This window comes from Lepidothrix coronata, unplaced genomic scaffold, assembly GCF_001604755.1.
Source record: "Lepidothrix coronata isolate B3197 unplaced genomic scaffold, Lepidothrix_coronata-1.0 Scaffold45, whole genome shotgun sequence".
NCBI classification, from domain to species: domain Eukaryota; kingdom Metazoa; phylum Chordata; class Aves; order Passeriformes; family Pipridae; genus Lepidothrix; species Lepidothrix coronata.
In genome coordinates this window covers 3,981,906-4,003,131 of record NW_016690225.1, presented here as the reverse complement: position 1 = coordinate 4,003,131, position 21,226 = coordinate 3,981,906, and the positions used below count along the sequence as shown (strand labels likewise).

At 34.1% G+C, this 21,226-nt stretch overlaps 2 protein-coding genes across 3 annotated transcripts in view; one reads left to right on the top strand and one right to left on the bottom strand.

The window, feature by feature from the left end:
• The window catches only part of ANGPT2 (angiopoietin 2), a 45,264-nt gene extending 24,401 nt beyond the window's left edge, over nt 1–20,863 (top strand). For both annotated transcript variants that reach the window (XM_017814561.1, XM_017814562.1), the window contains 6 exons: nt 789–1,021; nt 3,264–3,391; nt 10,053–10,154; nt 10,699–10,865; nt 13,589–13,719; nt 15,024–20,863. In XM_017814561.1, the coding sequence (XP_017670050.1) occupies nt 789–1,021; nt 3,264–3,391; nt 10,053–10,154; nt 10,699–10,865; nt 13,589–13,719; nt 15,024–15,184 (922 nt within the window). In that variant the 3' untranslated portion in view covers nt 15,185–20,863. The remainder of the gene's footprint in view (nt 1–788; nt 1,022–3,263; nt 3,392–10,052; nt 10,155–10,698; nt 10,866–13,588; nt 13,720–15,023) is intronic.
• Nucleotides 1–21,226, bottom strand: part of MCPH1 (microcephalin 1) — a 119,726-nt gene that overhangs the window by 58,587 nt on the left and 39,913 nt on the right. The window contains 1 exon segment of the mRNA XM_017814560.1: nt 19,008–19,085. Within this exon segment, the coding sequence (XP_017670049.1) occupies nt 19,008–19,085 (78 nt within the window).

The following is a 21,226-nucleotide window of genomic DNA, read 5'->3' as shown; positions in this document are numbered from 1 at the left end:
TCTACCAGCTTAAGAAGAGCAAGCATCCTTATCAAATGGAAAGCGAAGGAAATACTGAATTTTAAAGGTCACTTTTCTCTGGTGTTGAACTCAGCAGATCTTAGACTACTCTTGTAACATCCATGTAAACACAAAAGCATTGTTTCTCACCTAACAAAAGGCAATGTGACTTTGAGCTAATCTGCTTGAAACATAAGATTCAGGATTTTTTTTTCAATAATAGCAATGGATTTTAGGTGAACTTCTGTCTTCTAGCCATGCACCTTTTAACATCAGCTTTCTCAGTGTCTGCATCAGAACAATTAGCAGTGAAATAATGTTCCATCCAGAGACCTAATCATACCAGCTCCAGAACTGGAGATGGCAAGTAACTATTTGCATGTTTCCCTGTCTTAATGCCAAAACATTTTTTCATATTAAGTATATATTTTAATTATAGGATGTTTGAAAAGTTCACAGTTTCATCTGTTTGAAGATGAGAATAAGTTTCATCTTTTAATAGGGTAAATCCATGAAATCTTAGTCACTATATCTTTACTTTAATAATGCTGAATTATCAAACACCCAAAAAGCCTGCAATACAGACTATAGCAGACAATGTTTTTTATTAATGCAACTATATAATAAATTAAAGCATATGTATGAAACTAAACTTTCATTTAGTCATCTACTGCAGATATGGCATCAGAGAATGAAATTGAGTACTTATGAAGAAAGAAACTTCTACAACAGGCTTGACATCAGTTCAAAATTGTTTCTGGGGAGCCTAATTGTAATCTTTTATTTAGCTTTCTAGAAAAAAGAGTTCTTGAGATGGAAGACAAGCACACACTTCAGCTGAAGTCAATAAAAGATGAAAAAGATCAGCTTCAAGTCCTAGTATCCAGACAGAATTCTATTATAGAAGAACTAGAAAAACAGTTAGTTACAGCTACAGTAAACAACTCAGTTCTGCAAAAACAACAACATGATCTGATGGAGACCGTTCATAACTTGCTTACTATGATATCTACACCAAACTGTAAGTAAAAGCAGATATGCTTATATAATTTCTGTGCTATTTTCTAATTTCTGTACATTATTACCTATAAAGTCTTACACCTAGTTCTGTCCCACTTCTGCTTCTCAAAAAGTCTGTATTTTTTTGCCTGAGTTGATTAACCTACTTTTTAGAGGAGTAGGGGAAACAAACACATAATTTATGTGGTTTCTTTTCAACATTTTGTTCATCTTCTGTGGTTTACATTGGTTTGCCTGCTCACTTCTCCAGTGGTTCAACAAAATAGAGAGATGCCAAGTGTCATTCATCTCACATAGCATTCATTTGTGTGGCAATATACCAATTGACCAATCTAGGTTAGACTGCATGATGTAGGCCTGCAACATTTCTTCCTGGCTCACACAGGTTGTTTCTGCCACCTCTCATTGCTTTATGCACATAGAGTTCATCAAAGAAAGGACAAATTATAGTGGCTGCTAAAGGGAAAGGAATCAGCACAGGCATAGTTTTTACCCCCAACAACAGAAAGCAGCAGCCCAGGCCAACAGCTACTCCCAAAAGTCCTCCACTGAAGTTTCCTTGGTCATCCTAAAAATCCCTCAGCCTAGCAAATTTATAGGCAAGAATCTCACCCCTAATTGCCTGACAACCCTGCAACAAATTATAGCCACAGAGCATAGCTTCCAAATTTGTGCAGGTTCACATGCTCCATAGAAAACCCCACACAAACCACAAAGTTATGGCTACACAAGATTTAAACATTCCTTGCCTTGAATTTTATGTCTGAATATGGAACCTGGACAAATTAAGAAGGTATAGTTGTTCCATAGAAAAGACTGTAGAATCTGGCACATTTGCCCATAAAGTTCTCAGGGCTTAACACATACAGAACCCCTAAAAAAGGATTTAAAATTAAATACCAGAAAAAAAAATTAAAAGTTGTCATTACACCATAGAAGACAGTATAGGTAGTCTGTGTTACATTACTGCAAGTTAGATCACAGAAAAGGAAAAGTGTTCGGAAGTCCTTACTTTCAGTAGTATCCTAAATAATAATGTTGTAGGTTTTTCTAAACAAAGTAAATCCCAAGTTTTTTTGTCTTGATAACTGACGCTATCCCCTTAAATGCCATTACCAAGGCTGTACATGTTCCTGCTGATGTTATCTGCTATGCTAGTGCACAAATAAGTAAACAAGTCAAAGTCATGTTGGCTACAGCACTGTTAAACCCACAGTGGAAAAAATAATGAATGTTTGCCAAAAAGACAAAATTAGCAGGGAAAGCTTCTAAGACAGTATACAAACAATAGAGTGTGGAAAAGCAATTAAAACACTGAACGTGTTATTTTTATATGTAAGGCAAAACACTTAAACAGGTAAATAATGAATAAGCAAGCTAAAACCAACATAATAAGCAACTGTAATATAAGCATGTATTTATATGGCACCTAAACCTTTGTAGGAACTGACTGTGCTTTTTAGATTTAATTAATAGGGAAAACACACGGAACCAACCCCAAAAGGTTCAAATATGAAATATCAGTCAGCAGGCGAAATGCCAGGAAATTCCAACCTCCATAGTTAGAAAGTACTGAACGAAAAGATGAACCTTAGATTGTTCTGTAGAATAAGAAGGCTTAGACATATGAAAATGTATTTTTTGCACAAATCAATTCCAGAGGGGATGTCTCTTCAGTGGGTTGGGCTGAGCTGCCAAGCTTCAGTTTGGTACATATAAACTTGTTCCTGCTAGGCACAGGGGCAAAGAAAAATAATCTAAAATCTTTGTAAGAGTAGTTCCACCAATCTGCTGTATTATAAAAGATTTCATAACTCTTACATTGGATTTTACAATATTATAGTACTGCCCAAAAGTGATTCTTAATATAATCACTTGCTAGTTAAGTATTTATGTAGTAATAGTTAATGAGCATATAGGTTGTAATACACGTAAGAGACCAGCAAAGGCAATGAGTGGAAGCAGAAACTGTTTAACCGAATGTCATGCAATATCCTTTCTTATTCACCATAAGTATTGGCATTTTTCAACTTATCAAGCAACCAGACTCCTATCAGAATAATGTCTCTGAATTATACAAAGTAACAACATACATAATAAGTATCTTGATCTGTCGTTTCTTTCAGGGCCAGGCATATCTTTTGGAGCTGCAAAGCTTTTCGCTGATTACATCATAAATTGCTTCTTAGTAACTTTTATTTGTCTCTTCTTAATGCCTTCCATTTCAATTGTATTTTTAACAGCTAAAAACAACTTCATAGCTAAAGAGGAGCAAATCAGCTTCAAGGACTGTGCTGAAGCTTTCAAATCTGGACTGACAACAAGTGGAATCTACACTTTAACAGTTTCAAACACGGCACAAGAAAAGAAGGTAGGATAAAGAGCTACCTAGGCATACTGGATGTTAAAAGTTATTTGATCTGGCAAATATGCTATTTTGAAGGCTAGTTAATAGTGAAGTTTACTACTTACCAACGTCTTTTTATAAGCATTTCATCACTCCTAAGTCAGAATATCTAACAGGAAGAAAAAAGTCCTTCAGGTGAAATCTTGGCTCCTTTAAAATTAATGAGCATTTTGTTGTTTGCGTCAGCGTGGCAGAATTTAATTCTTTTTTTTCTGAAAAATTAACGCAGCTAAAGCAATAATGTACTGACATTTCTTTATAAAGTCTGTAACTCCATCAGAGTTGCTCTTGCATGATCTGCAAACTCCTATCTTCTCTTAAATTCTTAGTTCTTTCACGTACCCAAGTCCCTTCACATGGCAAAAGGAGGTAAAATCAGGGACGCAGAAGAGTACTCATGGATGTATACTCATGACAGAGTTTTAAGGACATTTGTGTAACACTTGCATTAACAATTAGATCAGCACGACTGACACTGGGTAACAGAGAGGATTTTTCTGGAAAATATTGCTCTGATTTAAATAAAAGGTGAGTTTGCAGTGGTTTCACTAGATCAGTTTAAGTTCCTCTGTGGATAGTTTTTCCCCTTATGTTTAACTGAAATGAACTTCAGCATCAACTTCAGTTAAAGCCATACACCATAGCTCTATAGAAGAGACCTTGAGCCAAAAATGGCAATCAGTAGATGAAACACTGGATGCCTGACAGATGCTTCATCTACTGAAATAAATAAAATGATAAAATGATAAAACTTCAGATAGTATAGGTCAGTTGAAACAGTCAACAGAATGTGAAAGGGAGAAAAGTCACACGTGGATTGTGAGGATAAAGAACCAAAACCTCTAGTGAGCATTGGGAGGAATGGGGCTCAAAAGATGAATGTTTGTTTTTAACTATTCAGACACAGATGAACAGACTAAAGGACATTTGAATATGAAAAAAAATGCTTACTATATTTCTTAGACAAACACTAAATAATTTTCTGCTGTTTTTATTTTCTAATTTCTACTGTAGACACTTCCTTACACAAAAAAAAAAAAAAAGAAATATTTTATGGAATTCCAAAGGCTTTACTTTATTACATCAGAAAAACTAACAGAAAATTTAAAAAAACAGAGAAAAATGAGACATATGTGGAAAAGCAATTGGTAAAACCCAGACAGAGAAAGCATTTTTTCCCCAAGCTTGGATAGCAAAGGTTTAGAAATGAAATTCACTAGTGATTAGTCTTTGAAGTGCCAGAACTTCATTTAGCCCAAGCCAGACTGTGATCTTTACATTTACAAAGCTCTCAGCTAAAGGAAATAAGAAATTTGTCTGGGTAAGACCTATAAAATACAATAGATAAAACCTGCAATTTTTTGCAGATATAATCTAGAGAAATTATTCACAGTCAGCTTCTCTTGGGGAAAAAAAAAGTTAGTTTTCTCGTCAAATATTCTAGTCTAACTACATCTGTTTCACAGGAAAATTAGTTACATAAGATGTCATAAAGTGAAGTTGAATGGTATTTAAATAGCATAGATATCTACAATCACAATTTTAAAAGCTAAAGGAGATGCAAGCTACTACATCTCTGAAGTAATAGATTGCAGCAGTCTTTGTTAGACATTTCAGGAAGGTTTACATTCCTTGGATCTCTTACTATTACTTGTCTCAAGTGTTTTTCTTTGGTTTTAATTTTACTGTCATATATAATATACAGAGCATGCATATTTTCTAAAATCAGATGCAAGTGCAGGACATATTACAGAATGAAAATTTCTGTCATAAACTTTACACTGCATTTTCAAAAGTACAATCACAAATTTCATAGACTATAAAATATTAAATGCTTTACATTTGAACATGGAGGCTTAAAAAACTTAACATAAATACCCATTTTGGTAACTGACTAGGCTAAAAAGTAGTTAAAATGTACTAATTTAATTAAATTAGTATTAAATCAGTAATTTAATAATAATTAAGAATTTAAATTGTATTCTGCCCACTTCGGATAAAAAAAGACAGGGAAGGTTTTACTTACCATATGACATTGAAAATAAGAGACTAAAAAGTTTTAATATGATGTTGATTTTTATACAAATATAGAGGAGTTGTCAAGGGAAGTGAAGGTTTAGGGATAATCAACATGTTACACCATTTTCAACTGTTTATGATGTGGATGGCTACTCAGACCAGGAAACAGAGTGACCTTTTTTATTTGCCAAAAGTGCTGCACTGCTGTTTATGTTTTCATCTTTTCCTCTTGTAACACCTTCTGACCTCTCAATGGGCTTATAAACAACTCCTGTGTAATCTGTAACTGATCCCACTTTACTAATTTGTCTCCCATCATAATCCAAAACTAAGGAACTGCATATGAGAGTTGAGAGGAAAACAATTATTTAATTCCATTAATATTTTCAAGCTTTCCTGTTCTGCACCAGGACAAAAGCTAAGTCCTTTTAAAAACACTGAGAAAAACAGCAAAAGACTGCTGACACAAGGAAAAATGGCAGAGGCAAACCCAAGAAAAGTGAATAGTTTCATGTTTACAGCAACTGCATGAACCAATTAACCTCCTGGTTTTAACCAGGCAGAGTACATAAAACTGTTAGCAATGTATTACTCCAAAGCTTAAAATAGTGACTGTAACAGTGGCTTATCCCTTTCCCATTTCCACCCATGTTTATCTGAATTTTTGTCCCAGAACTGACACACATTCAGAGCCAAGGCCTTTTAACCAAAACTTTCTCGCAGGAAGTGATTTCGGCAAGGCTGAATTCACCAACAAAATGGTTTATCATAACCTTCCAAAAAACTAGCTAGTAATTTCAAAAGGAGCTTATGCCATGGACTTTATGTTTAAAATACACATACACATTGTTTCCAATGCCAAGTATTAAAAAAGATCATATGTGTAGCTTCACCAATACAGTAACAATAAGTAAGATGATTTTGGTTTTTTTTCTGTGAATCTTAGAAGTCTCATCATCTGTCTTTTCACTGGCACCTGGTATAAGGGTAAATTAAATTACAAACAGTGTGTGTAGTTATTTTTTCCACAACAAGGAAACTCGGACTGCAGTTCTTATCTAGTCACATCTATAGGAGATAGAGAAAGCAGAGTACAAAATCATTGAACTGCACCTGCTTTAGCATAAAAACTGTAGTGGATCTTCATCCTGATAACTCAGCCTGAGCCTTACCATTCATAAAGTACGTCTGAAAACACTTACACCCCAAATACCCTCTCACAGTGCTACAGCTGCTAGAATTGTATGCACTGAAACAGTTCACAAGATACTTCAAATATTCCCCATTCCAATTTGTTGTAACTTGAGAGGCTAATCTCTTTATTCTTTTTGGCATCTGTCTGAAGACTCCTGCTGCCTGTCCAATCTTGGTATCTATTTTTACTAGTTTTATCAAATGTTACATGTCTTCCTTTTGAATATAAAATTCTTTTGATAAAAGAAAGCCTTAGAGATGACTGACATGAATTTTTTTTGGTCTGGAAATATTATACTCACAAATTTACATAAACTTCTTAAAATCGCTACTGGTAAAAAAAAAAATCTATATGAGATTTTTATGGACATCTCTTCTCCAATTTCTCATTATGTTTCAGTTCCTAGTTAGTTGCTTTTCCCTTTGGGAACAAATTTGCAGTACCCCAGCATTTATCCCAACAAACCTACAGTGCCTATAACAGCTAGTTGTCTTACCATTTGCTTACTTTCCTGCCTGTTATAGGAATGTTTTATGTAGAACATCCACAGTCATTCACTGTTCGAGAATATTTTAATCTCATTAGAACAAAACAAAGTGCTATTTAAAGGCATTTATTTCTTCAAAGTAATAATTCCAACTGAATCAAAATTTAGATGATAGGCATCAAGGAAATAGAATGTAACATGCAAAAAACCCATCAATTAACATCTACAGTAGCAATATCGACTGGACTTGCAGCTCAAGTAAATTAATACATGGGCTCCTACTGTACATACTTAAAAACTCCATGTTTCAAAGAAGGGTGAAACAGTTCTGTTCTCCATCTGACTGCTTATATTGTTCTTTCAAGTGGGGTGAAGCTTCAGAATCAACAACTTTCTCTACAACTAATGATATTTTACCACTGTTAAATCAGCTTTTTAACTTGTAGCAATGCTTAACAAAAGTATCTGCATCTGCTTTAGCCCATTCTTAGTATCCTTCCTCATAGCCCTCTATGGAAATTAGTTTTCACATATACATGTAGATTACACTTCATGAGTTAGCTTTCTGAAACAGACTGATCTCTTACATCTTCTGCCTTTCCTTTACAAGGTAATTTTTATTTTACTAAATTTAATTTATATACTGTTACCAATTTTTTACTGGTCATTAAATACAGATGGTAGTAAAACCAAAGAAAAACTAGGCTTTGAGATGTAAGGAATTACACACATCAGTACAAATTAAAGTTGCTGCTTTCAATTAAATTCCATTCACATGATATACTTTAAGAAGTAATCCCTAATCCAACTCTTTTCCTTATGTATTTTATCTTTCCTAAAAATCTCAAATTGAATGTCTTATAATTCTCTGATGTTGAACAAAGAGTCTAGATACAAGCTTAAAATAAAGTATCTGCTTTGGATTTCTAATGTGCTACAGACTATTGAAACACTAATATATTTGATATTTCCAGCTGTAAGGGCTTTCTTTCCCTTCAAAAGTCTGATGCCTTTGAACAGTATATATGACACTGCTTGAACTGTAAATACCCTGTTTGAATGATATAAATATATACATGTGTGTGCGTATCACATACGTACAATCCACATACCCTAAAAGAGTCAACTACATTGAAAATTTAGTAAGGAGTACACCCTACTTCCTAAAATGACACATATAAAACTGCCATGGGACAGAAGGAAATTCTGGCTTCCCTGAAGTCATACTTTTTCAATGAATTTCCGGGATGTTTAACAGTTCAAAGAGCTCAAATCTGCTAACTGCTAACACTGATAAGCCAGTGACCCAAAGAAGAGGATGAAAAAGCCATACAGGTTCAGTGTCATTCAGTCATGCTTTGGGACATCTATAGGCACATTGTGACAAGCAGTAGTAATAAATTAAGTAATAAGTAAGACCACTGAGAGAATTTTTAAACAAGGAAGGAAACATCCAAATTCATATTGAGATGCTTGGCTAGGTTTTTTATTTATTTATTTATTTAATTAGTCTTTACAGATGAAATATCCTATCAAAGTGTAAGAAGTCAAATCTTAGCTCCACAGCTGTAAATGGGAAGATGCAACTTCACTTAATAGATGAAAGATCTAGAATACAGATTAGAAGTTAATGTAGTTTAATACTCACAATAGAATATAAAAACTTTTCAAAGATGTGAAATAATTCTGAAGAAGACTCAGAACTTTAGTATCGTGGCAGGAAGTGGTAAAAAAAAATTAAATTTACAAATGAGAGAGCATTAACTGTGAACTCTTCAGACAGGAATACTTGTACAAGCAATTTAATATTTTTCTTAAAGATAGTATTGGTACTAACATGCAATTTAAACAGATCCTGACTTCACTTTGCCTTTCATTGTACTGAGTTACACCAGCTTAGCTCCACTAACTTCACACATCTAGCTGTAAGTTCTGTTAGTTTCGGAAAAGCAGAATTAGACGTAACAATTTCAAATCCTTTCTCAAGAAAAATTGTACTAGATATTCACATATTTACAAAATTTTTTTGTTAATTTGTCCCCTATTTCTCCCAAAGATCACTCCAAAATTCCTGTTAATTGTCAAAAGACTTTTTTTCCATCAGCATCTCCCCAATACACTGGCACCTTCAGTAATACCTTTCATCTCTGACACTGTAGTGACTTAATCTAGAAGGAGATTGACTGAGCAAGACACCTATAAACTTGAATTTTATGTCCCAGAGATGCATTTATTGGGAATTCTAAAACTGAGTTCAGTGAACTGCCTATTACATGTCAGTCCTTTCAAAGTTTTAGCAATGACTTGGTAAAATCAAAGGTGATTTAGGAATATTTGGAAACACCTTATAGTTGTTACCTTTTTGTTCAAGAATATAAGATATCCATTGCATTCTGTATAACATGGCTTCAAGATTTAAGTTTGAGATAATAACTGTTCTACACTTACATTTAACTTTGAGGTCAGACCACTTGCAAAGGCACTGAACAATGACTGTGGAAATAAAAATATATTTCAGTTTGCTCACTGCCTGAACTTGACAGTATACTCTGAAAAGCCATGGGAAAGTTGAACAGATCTCTCACAAAAAAAAATGGAGAAGTGAAAACATCTTTTAGAAAAAATATATCACGAGGAAACTCACAAAAATACCGGTGCAAGAGGGAAGTATAGAATAAGAAATTACATTCCTTTTTTTTTTTCTTCCTTTAGCAGCAGCTACCAGCAATTTTTAAGGTGTCATTTGTATTCTGTTAAGTGTGATACACAGGAATATACAGAGGAATCACATTTATTTGTGGACAACCACAACTGATTTGTATGACAGCTATGAAAAACCTGCATTTTTAACACATATTTTGCACAACTTGCCTTTCTGGTTTTGTTTTGCTATGATTTATGCTGGTACCTACTTACTCTGACAGGCCTACTGTGACATGGAAACTGGTGGAGGAGGTTGGACAGTTATTCAGAGACGTGAAGATGGCAGTGTGGACTTTCACCGGACATGGAAAGAGTATAAGATGGTAAGCAATGTTTTCTGAAGCCTTAAATATTAGTTATTATTATCTGAAATCTAATACACTAAAGTTACATTAATAGCATCCTTAGAATGTAAACAACTTTAAAAAGTTGTCTATGTCCTTAGATGCTCATTTAGAAAATGTCAGAGTCCAATAAGTTGTTTGTCTAAGCAGACTTGCAAGTGTGATGTTTGTTTTTAAAGAGAAACCTTACTTTTCTTTAATCAACTGTTCCATCATATGTCTACATTTTTTGAGTTATTTATATTTGTGTTTCTAGTGGCAACAGTCGAAACTGCTCCAAATCTATGAAGTAATACTGATTCACTGTTTCAGATTCCTGAGCTTGTCTTTGCTGAAATTAACTTTTTGAAATATTACAGACCAATAACCCTCATAGACACAGTAAAATTCTTAGTTGACAGACTTGAAAAGTATTAAACTTAAAAACATATAAAGTGATAATTTCAAATGCAAACAAAAAAACCCCCAACAAAACAAAGCTTTAATATAACATATAGTTTAAAATATATACCTTGAATTACAGGGATTTGGTGATCCTGCTGGGGAATACTGGCTGGGAAATGAGTTTGTTTCTCAATTGACTAATCAGAAGCGTTATGTTCTTAAAATACACCTGAAAGACTGGGAAGGAAATGAGGCATATTCATTGTATGACCACTTCTCTCTAGCAAGTGAAGAACTAAAATACAGGTAAGCAGAAAAATCAGACTTGAATAAAACAAAGCTCTGATAGTAATAATTCTAAACTGGGTAGATGCATGAACTTATTTTGTACAAATCTTGACTATTTTCCATTTCACTCAGAAAATAATGTTTGCTCCGTTTTTTACCTATTGCCTAAAAAAATTATTTCTTTTTCCAAAGGAGAAAATGTGTATTTTACTAGTGCACACCAGATTTTAATGGACCTATTAATTATGCTCCCATCATCCTGTAAAATGTAAAGCTTCGTAATTTCTTCTTACATCTTAGTTAGAATAAGAAATCATACAAATTTTAAAGAAATACTTTTTATATAAATACTATCATAGTATTATACACTTTTAGTAGTATCATAGTATTATACATTTTGAAATATCATCCACAGCTGAAATATGTGGGCAGTTCACAGTTCATTCTCCCAGCTCTTTGTAAATGCAGCAGATACTGTTTGATTTGTTCGAGAAGAAGCTTGAGACTCCACAGTATACCAGATGCTTTCCTACTACATGGTCCATGAAATGTTTCTCTTTAATAATCGTACAGAATCATGGAGCTTTAGGTGACTGGACAGAAAAATTACCTACATTTAGGTGAATTTCTCCAAGATTTCTAGCAGCTATTTGTTGTAAATAAAGTCAGTCTGACACCTGAGAGAACCGATGCTGTTATTTCAACTCAAGTCTTATATGCAAGCAAAGCAATTCCAAACCATCAGCATCTGCCCCCCACAAAACATTAGATCTTAATGCCTTGGTAGTATACAGTTGTCTCAGCTCCAAAGTAAATATTTTTTCATCTGGAAGCAGTCAGAATCTACAGCAGAGATTTTTTTTTTAAGTAATGCTTTAAAATACTTAGAAAGGCAACCTTTGCAAATTGGGTCATTACCCTTGTCTATTTACAATATTAAAAAATAATTACTGAAAACTAAGATGGTAAAAGAAACTTTCTTATAATATGCAACCAAACATGGAATGCATCATAACATGGAGTGGTTTAAAGAATATATTTAACATTATGAAAAATTAAAAAAACAAAGAAAGTATTCAATTAAGAGTATTTTCAATGCCCCATCGGGAGGGCAGAGTTCTAGGCCAGGCTGGACAGGGCTTTGAGCAATCTGGTTTAGTGAAAGTGTCTCTGCCCGTGGCAGGTGGATTGGAACTAGGTGATCTTTAAAGTCCCTTCCAACCCAAACCATTCTATGAATTTGTGATCCATTACATAAAAAAAGATTAATACATTCCAAATGCTGGGAAGACTATGGGTTGGACCATAAAACTGAAATTTCTTTATAGAAAAACTGAGATCAGAATGGACTTTGAATCAAACTTTCTGACCTCAAAGCTAAGAAGTCAAACTAGGTTGCTTGGGGATTTTCAGTTATGTCTTGATAACCTCCAGAAGTGGAGACTGCACAACCTGCTTGTCTGTCCTCGTGGCAAAAAAAGTTTTTCCTGATACCTAGTCAGAACCTCTCATTTCGATTTCCATCCACTGCCTCTCATCTTCTCTTATATTAAGATGTACTTTAAAAAAATTATTAATAACAGTAAATGAATAATACTGTGCTTACATTAGACTTCAAATTATATTTAAGGATCAAGCCTAGGTGCATACATTATACTTGGAAATTTTAATATACTTTATGTTATAAATTGGCTTACACAATTTTGAACTCACCTTAAGAAAAAAACAGAAATCTGTAATGAGCTGATCTTTTGAAAGCTAAATGAGTAAAAATTCATTAATTCAATATGTTTTCAAATAAGGAATATAAAATGTGTTAAAATAATCTGTTAAACTCCCAAAGACAACTTCTATCATAAGCAGAGAATTACATGCAAGATAAAGATTGACCCAGGGACAAATCAATTCTCCTCAGAGATTCAGATCTCCTCCTTAAACAAATAGAATGCCTCTGAGAAGCATGAGGTATCCGATACAGAAATGCAACCACCAAAGAGATACTATGGGAGTAGAGGGTTCAAATCCTTCCAGTTCGGTGCTCTGTCTCTCCCCACTGCGACTGCATCAGCACCTGTGTAAGCACAACCCAACACAGCAGCAGCCTCACTGAAAGCTTACCTTGCCAGGGAATTGAAGAAAACTTAAATACCTGTGATGATTTCATGCTAATAAATCTATGAGGGATGTGAAAAGGAAGAATAATTAGGAAAGTGGAAAGGGAAACACTGAGCAGCTTTTAAAATGCCAGTCACTAGCTTGTAATTAATACTCCAGATAATGCTATTATTTCTGATATATGCAGAGTTGTCATGATAAACTGCTATGCTGTGTTAATAGCAAAATGGGAACCAAAATTTTTGTTTTAAACTTTTAAACTTAATAAAAAAATATTTTTATTACTGTGGCATGAAAGTAGAACAGTGTAATTTCAGTATTAAGAAATACATGATCTACATGAAAAATTCCAGGAGTTATTATATACTTGCTCTAATTTGCTTCTAATATGATGACATGAACATCATCTCTATAAATGTGGAGGCTGTTCATGAGAATATTGTGCTGACCATTTCTATTCATATGAAAACATTATGCTGAAAAACAGCTTACAACAGTACATTGGCCAGAAGAGAACTTAACTATTTGAACAGGATATTTATTGCAAAGTATTCCATCATTATTTTGCAGATCAGATACCATCAACTTCCACTTAATAATTGTTTTTCCATTTCTCACTTCTACAGGATTTACCTTAAAGGACTTACTGGGACAGCGGGCAAAATAAGCAGTATAAGCCAACCAGGAAATGATTTTAGCACAAAGGATGCAGACAATGACAAATGTATTTGCAAATGTTCACAAATGTTAACAGGAGGTAGGAATGTTTTTATGCTTTTCAGTCTTCCTATTTTTATTGGCAGTGAAATTGTCTACGAGATAAACAGTGATAATTTTGAATTAGTAAATTTTGACTACTAGTATGGTGACTCCAAATGAAGTATTTTATCATTTTACAGTGGTTAGTTAAAGTAAAACAAGAGAAGTTAAAAGTGGAGGGAAAAAAGTCTCTAAAGCTGGGCTACAAGAAAGTCTGTAATTGTGGAACTAACCAGAAAGACAGCAGATTCTTCCTCCAAGGAATGAAATAACAGCCAGAGATCAAAACTCCCTGAAAAAACCCTGTTTCAGAGATCCAGCTTGTCAGTGAAATGGCTCCTGATTCTTTAGGCATAAACTCTTTCCCTAACTACCCAGAGGAGAAAATCCCCAGAAGCCGCTGTGTACTGCATGTGCTACAGAAGGCAACACGAATTCTAAATATATTTTGATATAATTATGAAGTGGTAAAGATACATCACTGAGATATCTACATTTTTCTAATGATTGTTCACTAGTTATTTGAGTTCTAAGTGATATTTTTATCTTCAACCAAATTCTATAATTTTTTAATCTAGAATTCTGCATTCTGAAATGTAAACAAATTCTTTGTAAATTTGACTTCTCTTCCTGTTATCTCTTAAGCAACGGTTTGTTTTCCTCTAGCGTAAGTTGCAAGAAAAAAAAGACAGCTTCAGTTTATCCAAAAGGATAATTGGATTACTGCCCTGCAAAACAAAACACATATACTATCACCATCATAACAGAAGTATAAAAATAATATTAATAAAAATAAATTTTCCTTATGACCCACTAACACGTCAGGACTATAAGGATACACAATGAGGGCTGCTTTTTTTTCCTTTTCCTTCTTACCAAGTTTCAGAAGGTTTTGAACCGATCTGCACAGAGAACTGAATTAACTCTCTAGAAAGAATTGGGTTCAAATCTGTGAAGAACAGGAATTTACCAAAGAGTAAATAAAATCAAACACAACTTGATATCATTATAGTTCGTGTTCTGCCCTCAGACTGTCAACAATGTTTGATGTTGTTAAGCTTGATTGAACACCTTCCCTTCTCAATTTTAAAGTACAATGTATTACATAAGCTTCAAGAATATGTAGTTGATACATAAAATACACTTCTTTCCTGACTTTGATGCAAGTATTTTATACCGACAGTTCCAAATCACAACAATGACAAACTGGACTTAGATTTCTTTCTCATTTCTGGACAACAAAGTGACCTTATATACTATTTTGAAAATTACTTCTGCTGATGTTTGTCTTCTGTCTTGCAGGATGGTGGTTTGATGCTTGTGGTCCTTCTAACCTCAATGGAATGTATTATCCATTACGACAGAACAACAACAAGTTTAATGGGATCAAGTGGTACTACTGGAAGGGTTCGGGATACTCTCTCAAAGCTACAACTATGATGATACGACCAGCAGATTTCTAAATGTTTTTGAATTATGTGAATTGTATAGTCTTCAAAGACTTAATTTGCCAAGCATATAAACACACATCTGCAACTTGTCTCATTTTTCAAGCCCAGAAAACATGCACTAGTCCTCTGAAAGGGGTCAGTTCAGTATAACTCCTGAATTGCAATAGCCTTGATTAGCTAAAGCTCATATTATTTAACCAGACACAAAGTCTAAAGCATCAACTTGATATAACAGTGATTTGGCCAAATGACTGAATAAAAAGAACATCCAAGAAACTGCCAGACAAGGACTCTGTTTTACCAATCATTTATGCTATGTATGTGTTAGTAAGTAACTGGAACTGTGAAAAAAACCCTAAAATAGTTTTAGAAATACGCGTTTTGCCTCACCACTGTACTTTAAACATTAATATAAAACACTTAGCTAGATCTAGAACTATTTATCTTTATCTTTCTGTGTCATGTTTGCCCTTTATGTATATAAAAAAATATTTTCCTGTAATTAGCTCAATACTGTAGTCAGAGAACACATTCTTTCCCTCCATAATCTCCTAAACAATTCTTACATTTATTTGGGGATTTTTTCCAATAGCCTATATTATGTTATTTAACAGAGGAAAAATAGCATTTGAATAGTTTGCATTTATTCTTGGGGAAATACCATGTACAAAACCCACCATTTCTTTCAGTTTGTACTATTACAGTAACTATCTTTAAATTACAAAAACCTCTATAAATTACAAAAATCTCTATAAATTACAATATAGTATGTATTTCTTTATATTTTTATGAAGATTGTGCCTTTTTTCTTCCCTGTCATTTACCTGTAAAATAATTGATCAGTAGTCTACAAACTGAGACAACGGCATTAACACCAGATGTCCGGTTGTCTATGACAATCATTTATCACCTGGTGCTGTAGTATATCTATATGTTTTGTAAAAATAACTTATCTGAAAAACATATGCATGTTCTTTGATACAATTAAAATTATGCTTACGATACAAATTACTACATTTTAAAAACAGGAAACAAAAATCTGAAAGTAATCTAAAAGGTCACACTGTTGTTTTTTTTCAGTAAGGTTAGGAATTCTCCCTAAAAATTCTCTGTAGGTAGGCCCTTAATGTATGCCACAATGTGAATAAATTACTTTATTAGGTGATCCTTGCTTTTTTTTCCTCCTTCTCATTTTGTTACTACATGCCTTAAAATTGCGTACTAAACACTACAGTTCAGACTGAGAAGATATTTCTTCATAAATCACACAAAATAATTTTACGGAGATTTTTCCCAAAATTAAGTTTAGCTTTTACTTCTCATGCTTAGTCTTAGCCTTAAACTATTATTTTTGTAAAACTTTACTTTCAGCAGATGACTGAACTAGTTAAAATGCAAGAACACAGCCCAAAACAAGAAAAAATCCTCAGGCAAAAAATTTCAGCAAGCTTAGTTAACAAAAAGGGCAACAAGGCTTGTTAAAGGTCTAGAAAACATGTCTTATGAGGAACAGCTGAGAGAGCTGGGATTGTTTAGTCTTGAGAAGAGGAGGCTCAAGGGGGACCTCATCACTCTCTACAACTACCTGAACAGAGGTTGTAGCCAGGTGGGGGTTGGTCTCTTCTGCTGCACGTGCAGTGAGGGGAATAGAGGAAATGGCCTTAAACTGAGACAGGGGAGACTCAGATTAGATGTCAGGAAAAAATTTTCACTGCTAGAGTGGCCAGGCATCGGAACAGGTTGCCCAGGGAGGTGGTGGAGTCATCATCCCTGGAGGTGTTTTAGAGGCACCTGGATCTGGCACCGGGTGATGTGGTTTCGGGGTTACAGTGGCAGTACTGGGTTGATGGTTGGACTGGATGATCTTGTAAGTCTCTGTCAACCTTGATGATTCTATGATTCTATCTTGAAAACAGTAAATGATTTTGAGAAAGATGGAAGGAGACTCTCCATTTTATAGTGACAGTCATTAAAGCCGCTGTCAGAGAACCCCACCACTCACACCACCACCATTCTTCACTAAAAATGTGTCATCGTTACTAAAGGATAGCGGATACAAAAAAATATTTCCAATATTACTTCATGATCTGATTTTAGATAAATCTAAAGAATGTAAATTAACAGCCATTGTCTGAAGACTTGTAAAAATAGTTTACTTAAAATTACTGTTTAATATTTTATTGTTTTTCATAGCAAACTTGTAAGGATATATGAATCCCAAACTAAAACAAAATATGTCATAAAATTGCTTTCATGAATTCCTAAGAAATGTCTTAGAGAGCAAGTAGTAAAGGAGGTAGCAAAGGAGCTGTGCATACCAAGTACACAACATACAAAGAGAGGCCTAGAGAGTTGGCATTTTTCAGGCTAGAGAGAGAAGGGGAAGGAGAGACCTTACTGCTGCCTAGAACTGCCTGATCGAGGACACAGAGAAGACAGAGCCAGACTCTTCTGGGAGGTGCACCGCAGTGAGACAAGGGACAGGGACAAGCAAATACAAAGTTGGAATTGGAAAATGTAAATTTTCTTTTTAATTTATTCTCTCATTACCATGAGGGTGGACTGGACGAGTCCCTTGGAGCAGAGTGTTGAACTAGGCAACCTGCAGAGGTCCCTGCTAATCTAAAATATTTTATGATCCTGTGAAATCTAATAGAAATGCTGAGTATACATTCCTGCATTTCCTGCTTTGCTGCCTTTAATTAGACAACTAAAGAAAATGCTCCCAATATTTGTGATACTAAGCATATCCACCCCAATAATGTACAGCAAGGGAAAAAAAAAAGCCAACAAAACCAAACAAACCAACCCCCAAAAAGCTTCTTAAAAACCATGATGGAATCTGGCACAGTATGAATGCTCAACTTGGCAGAGGAAAATAGTGTTAACTTCCAGTTGACATTAATTTTATTTATTTTGGAAAAAAACATTGTATGACAAAAATAATTTAATATTGCATGGCTAGTTTTGATTTGTTGAAAACAAGTCTTTCTAAAGCTTAAGACTTTTTCATGACTATTCTGGGAAAGTGATCAAATATATTGATGTAGATATTGAATAGATCACCTGTTTAATGCGACTTTTTCATTTTGGGGGAAAATGGAGCAATTTATCAACACGAATGTGAAATTTTAGAGTGAATATGTTTTTAAATGACATTTTATCTAAAGAGGATTGCATGGCTTCAACTGCAAACACCAAAGTGAAGTGAGAGGAAACATTTCAGAAGGAATGAAATAACAATAAACACTTGATTTATAACAAAAATAAAGTTACTGTTTAATTGATTAGAACATATGAAGTACTGATACTCACAGGTCTGCACAGGTATACAATGCCCCCGATACGCACACTTTTGCACTTGTTCCTGATTCAGTATTTGAGAATGATCATTACAGGCAGGAAAAATGCTTCATTTTTTCCTACTTAGCAGTTCTAGAAGGCCACAGTAATTTTCCATTGCCCAAGAAATTTCTGGACCAAAAAAATTGAGTCCAGGACCTGCAAACCTTTCCATTTGGCAATAGCATGCCTCTCCATTTTATATACAAGCACAGGTAAAAATAAAATTAAAGTACATTTATACTTTGATAAGATCCTGGTCTATTCAGATGTTAATTGGTGGATCAATTTTTTGCATTTTCCACGCATACCAGAGTTTTTGCACACACTTCAAAAAGTAGTGGACAAAGGAGAAAATAACTCCTTACAGTATTTGCTTTAAAAAATACTTTTTTCTAGTAGGCTTTCTTGTTCCCAAAACCTGTTTAGAGGGCCAGTCATTTCCCAGATAAACAAAAGAAGGTTCAGAAGCTTAAAGGACCATTAAACTTACAGGAGCTGCAGGAAAGCTGGACGAAAGCTCATATGGTTCCTCTGAAATCCAATGGCCCAGTTCCAAAGACCACAGAACCTAGAATTAAATAGGTAGTAAGTAGAGCTCTTATAGTTTCTAAAAAAATAAACTCTTTGAATGTGTAATTAGAAGTGACAGTGCTGTTGCAACAGTTGTTTGATATTTCATTTATCCAAACCAAATGATTTGCTGAAAAATCACGCAATCAGAGAAGATACAAATTTTACAACTGAAACAAACCATTAAAATACCAGCCATATTTCTATGCATAGCTACATTAAAATTTAAAACCTTGTGAAGGTATCAGAAAAGTCAACTTATTTTCATCACAATACATAGAATTAGAACAAAGATTCCAAAAGGGAAGTTATACTATATCAGTTCTGTTCTCTTGGTTCAGTTAATCATTGAACTTCATGAGGTTTCTGCTAGCTCATTTCTCCAGCCTCTCAAGGTCCCTCTGAACAAGAATACCCATCTGGTGTATGAAACACTCCTTCACAGTTTTCTAACATCTGCAAACTTGCTGAGGTTGCACTCTTCCCCATCATCCAGATCATAAATGAAGATGTTAAACAATGGTGACAAGGATTATGTAACATCCTTCCAGCAGTTGCCATCTGGCACCTCTTAAATACAAGCCAAAGCAACCAATGCTACCTAGGAGTACCTACCCTGCTCTCCTAGAGCAACAGAGAGTATTAAGGGAACAAGAAGCATACATATACCCCCAAAATGGGATATATGGAATTTACCAGAGAGTAAATCCCTGTTTTAGAATAATTCTAACTCTGTCACATTTACCCTAAATAGCTCTCTCACCATTTTAAATAGATGATGCCTGTTTCTTACTGTTAGGACAGCCAGGCACCATTAAACTGTCATTATTCACCTTAGAACAAGCTGAATTTCATCAGTGCGTGAAATTATTCCCATGCTTGTTTCACAATAACTGAAATACTCTGTATTTTTCTTTCTTTTGGAAGATGCCATACAAATCCATATATTATTATTTTTAATAATAAAACATTACCTCATAAAATTTAGGAACAAGTCTGTGAGCTATTCCACTTAGATAAAAACTGGCCTTGTAGATATTGAGCATGGTAAAGTTATCCTCTACAATGTTAAAGCTCATTGATGAAAAATTTTAAGCTGAACAGAGTGATTATAAACTAGCAAAATAACTTTATAAAATGGCCTAATTGTATGTAGGAAAATAAGTTTCTGTGAAGGACTTTTTTGCCCCAAATCTATTGCTACATGAAGTAAAATTCCAAACTCGTTTTTGATAAAAAAATTATTTTCTAAATTAAGTTCTGTAGTTTTCAGTTGAAAGCAGCTTATGTCTCACGACTTCCAGGGAAAACAGCAGCTTTTAATGTGAACTGCTACAAAAGCTGGTGCTTTGTGTGATGTGACAAGTCATATTTGACTTGTGAGGGGAGGTATCTAATTTTGCAGGTGACTAGAAGTGAACAGTGATTTGTTGCTGGTAATAAAAAGCAGCATATCTTCAAACTTATTGTTGAACTTGATCACAGAATTCCAAAGAATATTATGTTTTCTTTTAGAAGATGTACAACCAAATATTTGAAAATGCAACGCATATACAAAAAAAGAAAATAATTTCTACAGTCATTATATCATACCAAACATAAAAATAAGAGTTAAGCACATTAATAAATCAGTGACATTTAACAAATATTCAAAACTCAATAATGCATTTCTGTGTTCAGCTAAGTATAGCAACTTCTTAAAAACATACAGACTGCAACTTAGGATTGTAAATTATAAATTTTAAAGTGGTAGCTGTGTGTATTTTTTACAATTACTTTTAGCAATTTAAAGTAAGAATATTGAAATCTGTGAGCTTTATATTTATAGTTGTGTATATTTATTGAAAATAAAAAACTTGTTAATCCAAGCCATTTCTCTTTTAATTCCAGTATAAATCAATTTTAACTGAACCAAGAAAATTTAACACAGAGACATGCTACATGAAAATAAATTCTTCATGAATAATCTTCAGCAGGAACAGATGTACCATGCTGTGTAATGTGTACATCATGTCCTTATAGTACCAAAATTATGTTTGTACCAAAAGTAGCTGGACAACAACTCAAGCAGATTAAAACATAAACCCAAAAGATTAGTTATGATTAAGTAATCCCTTTTTCTTTTCCAGGCCAATTCTA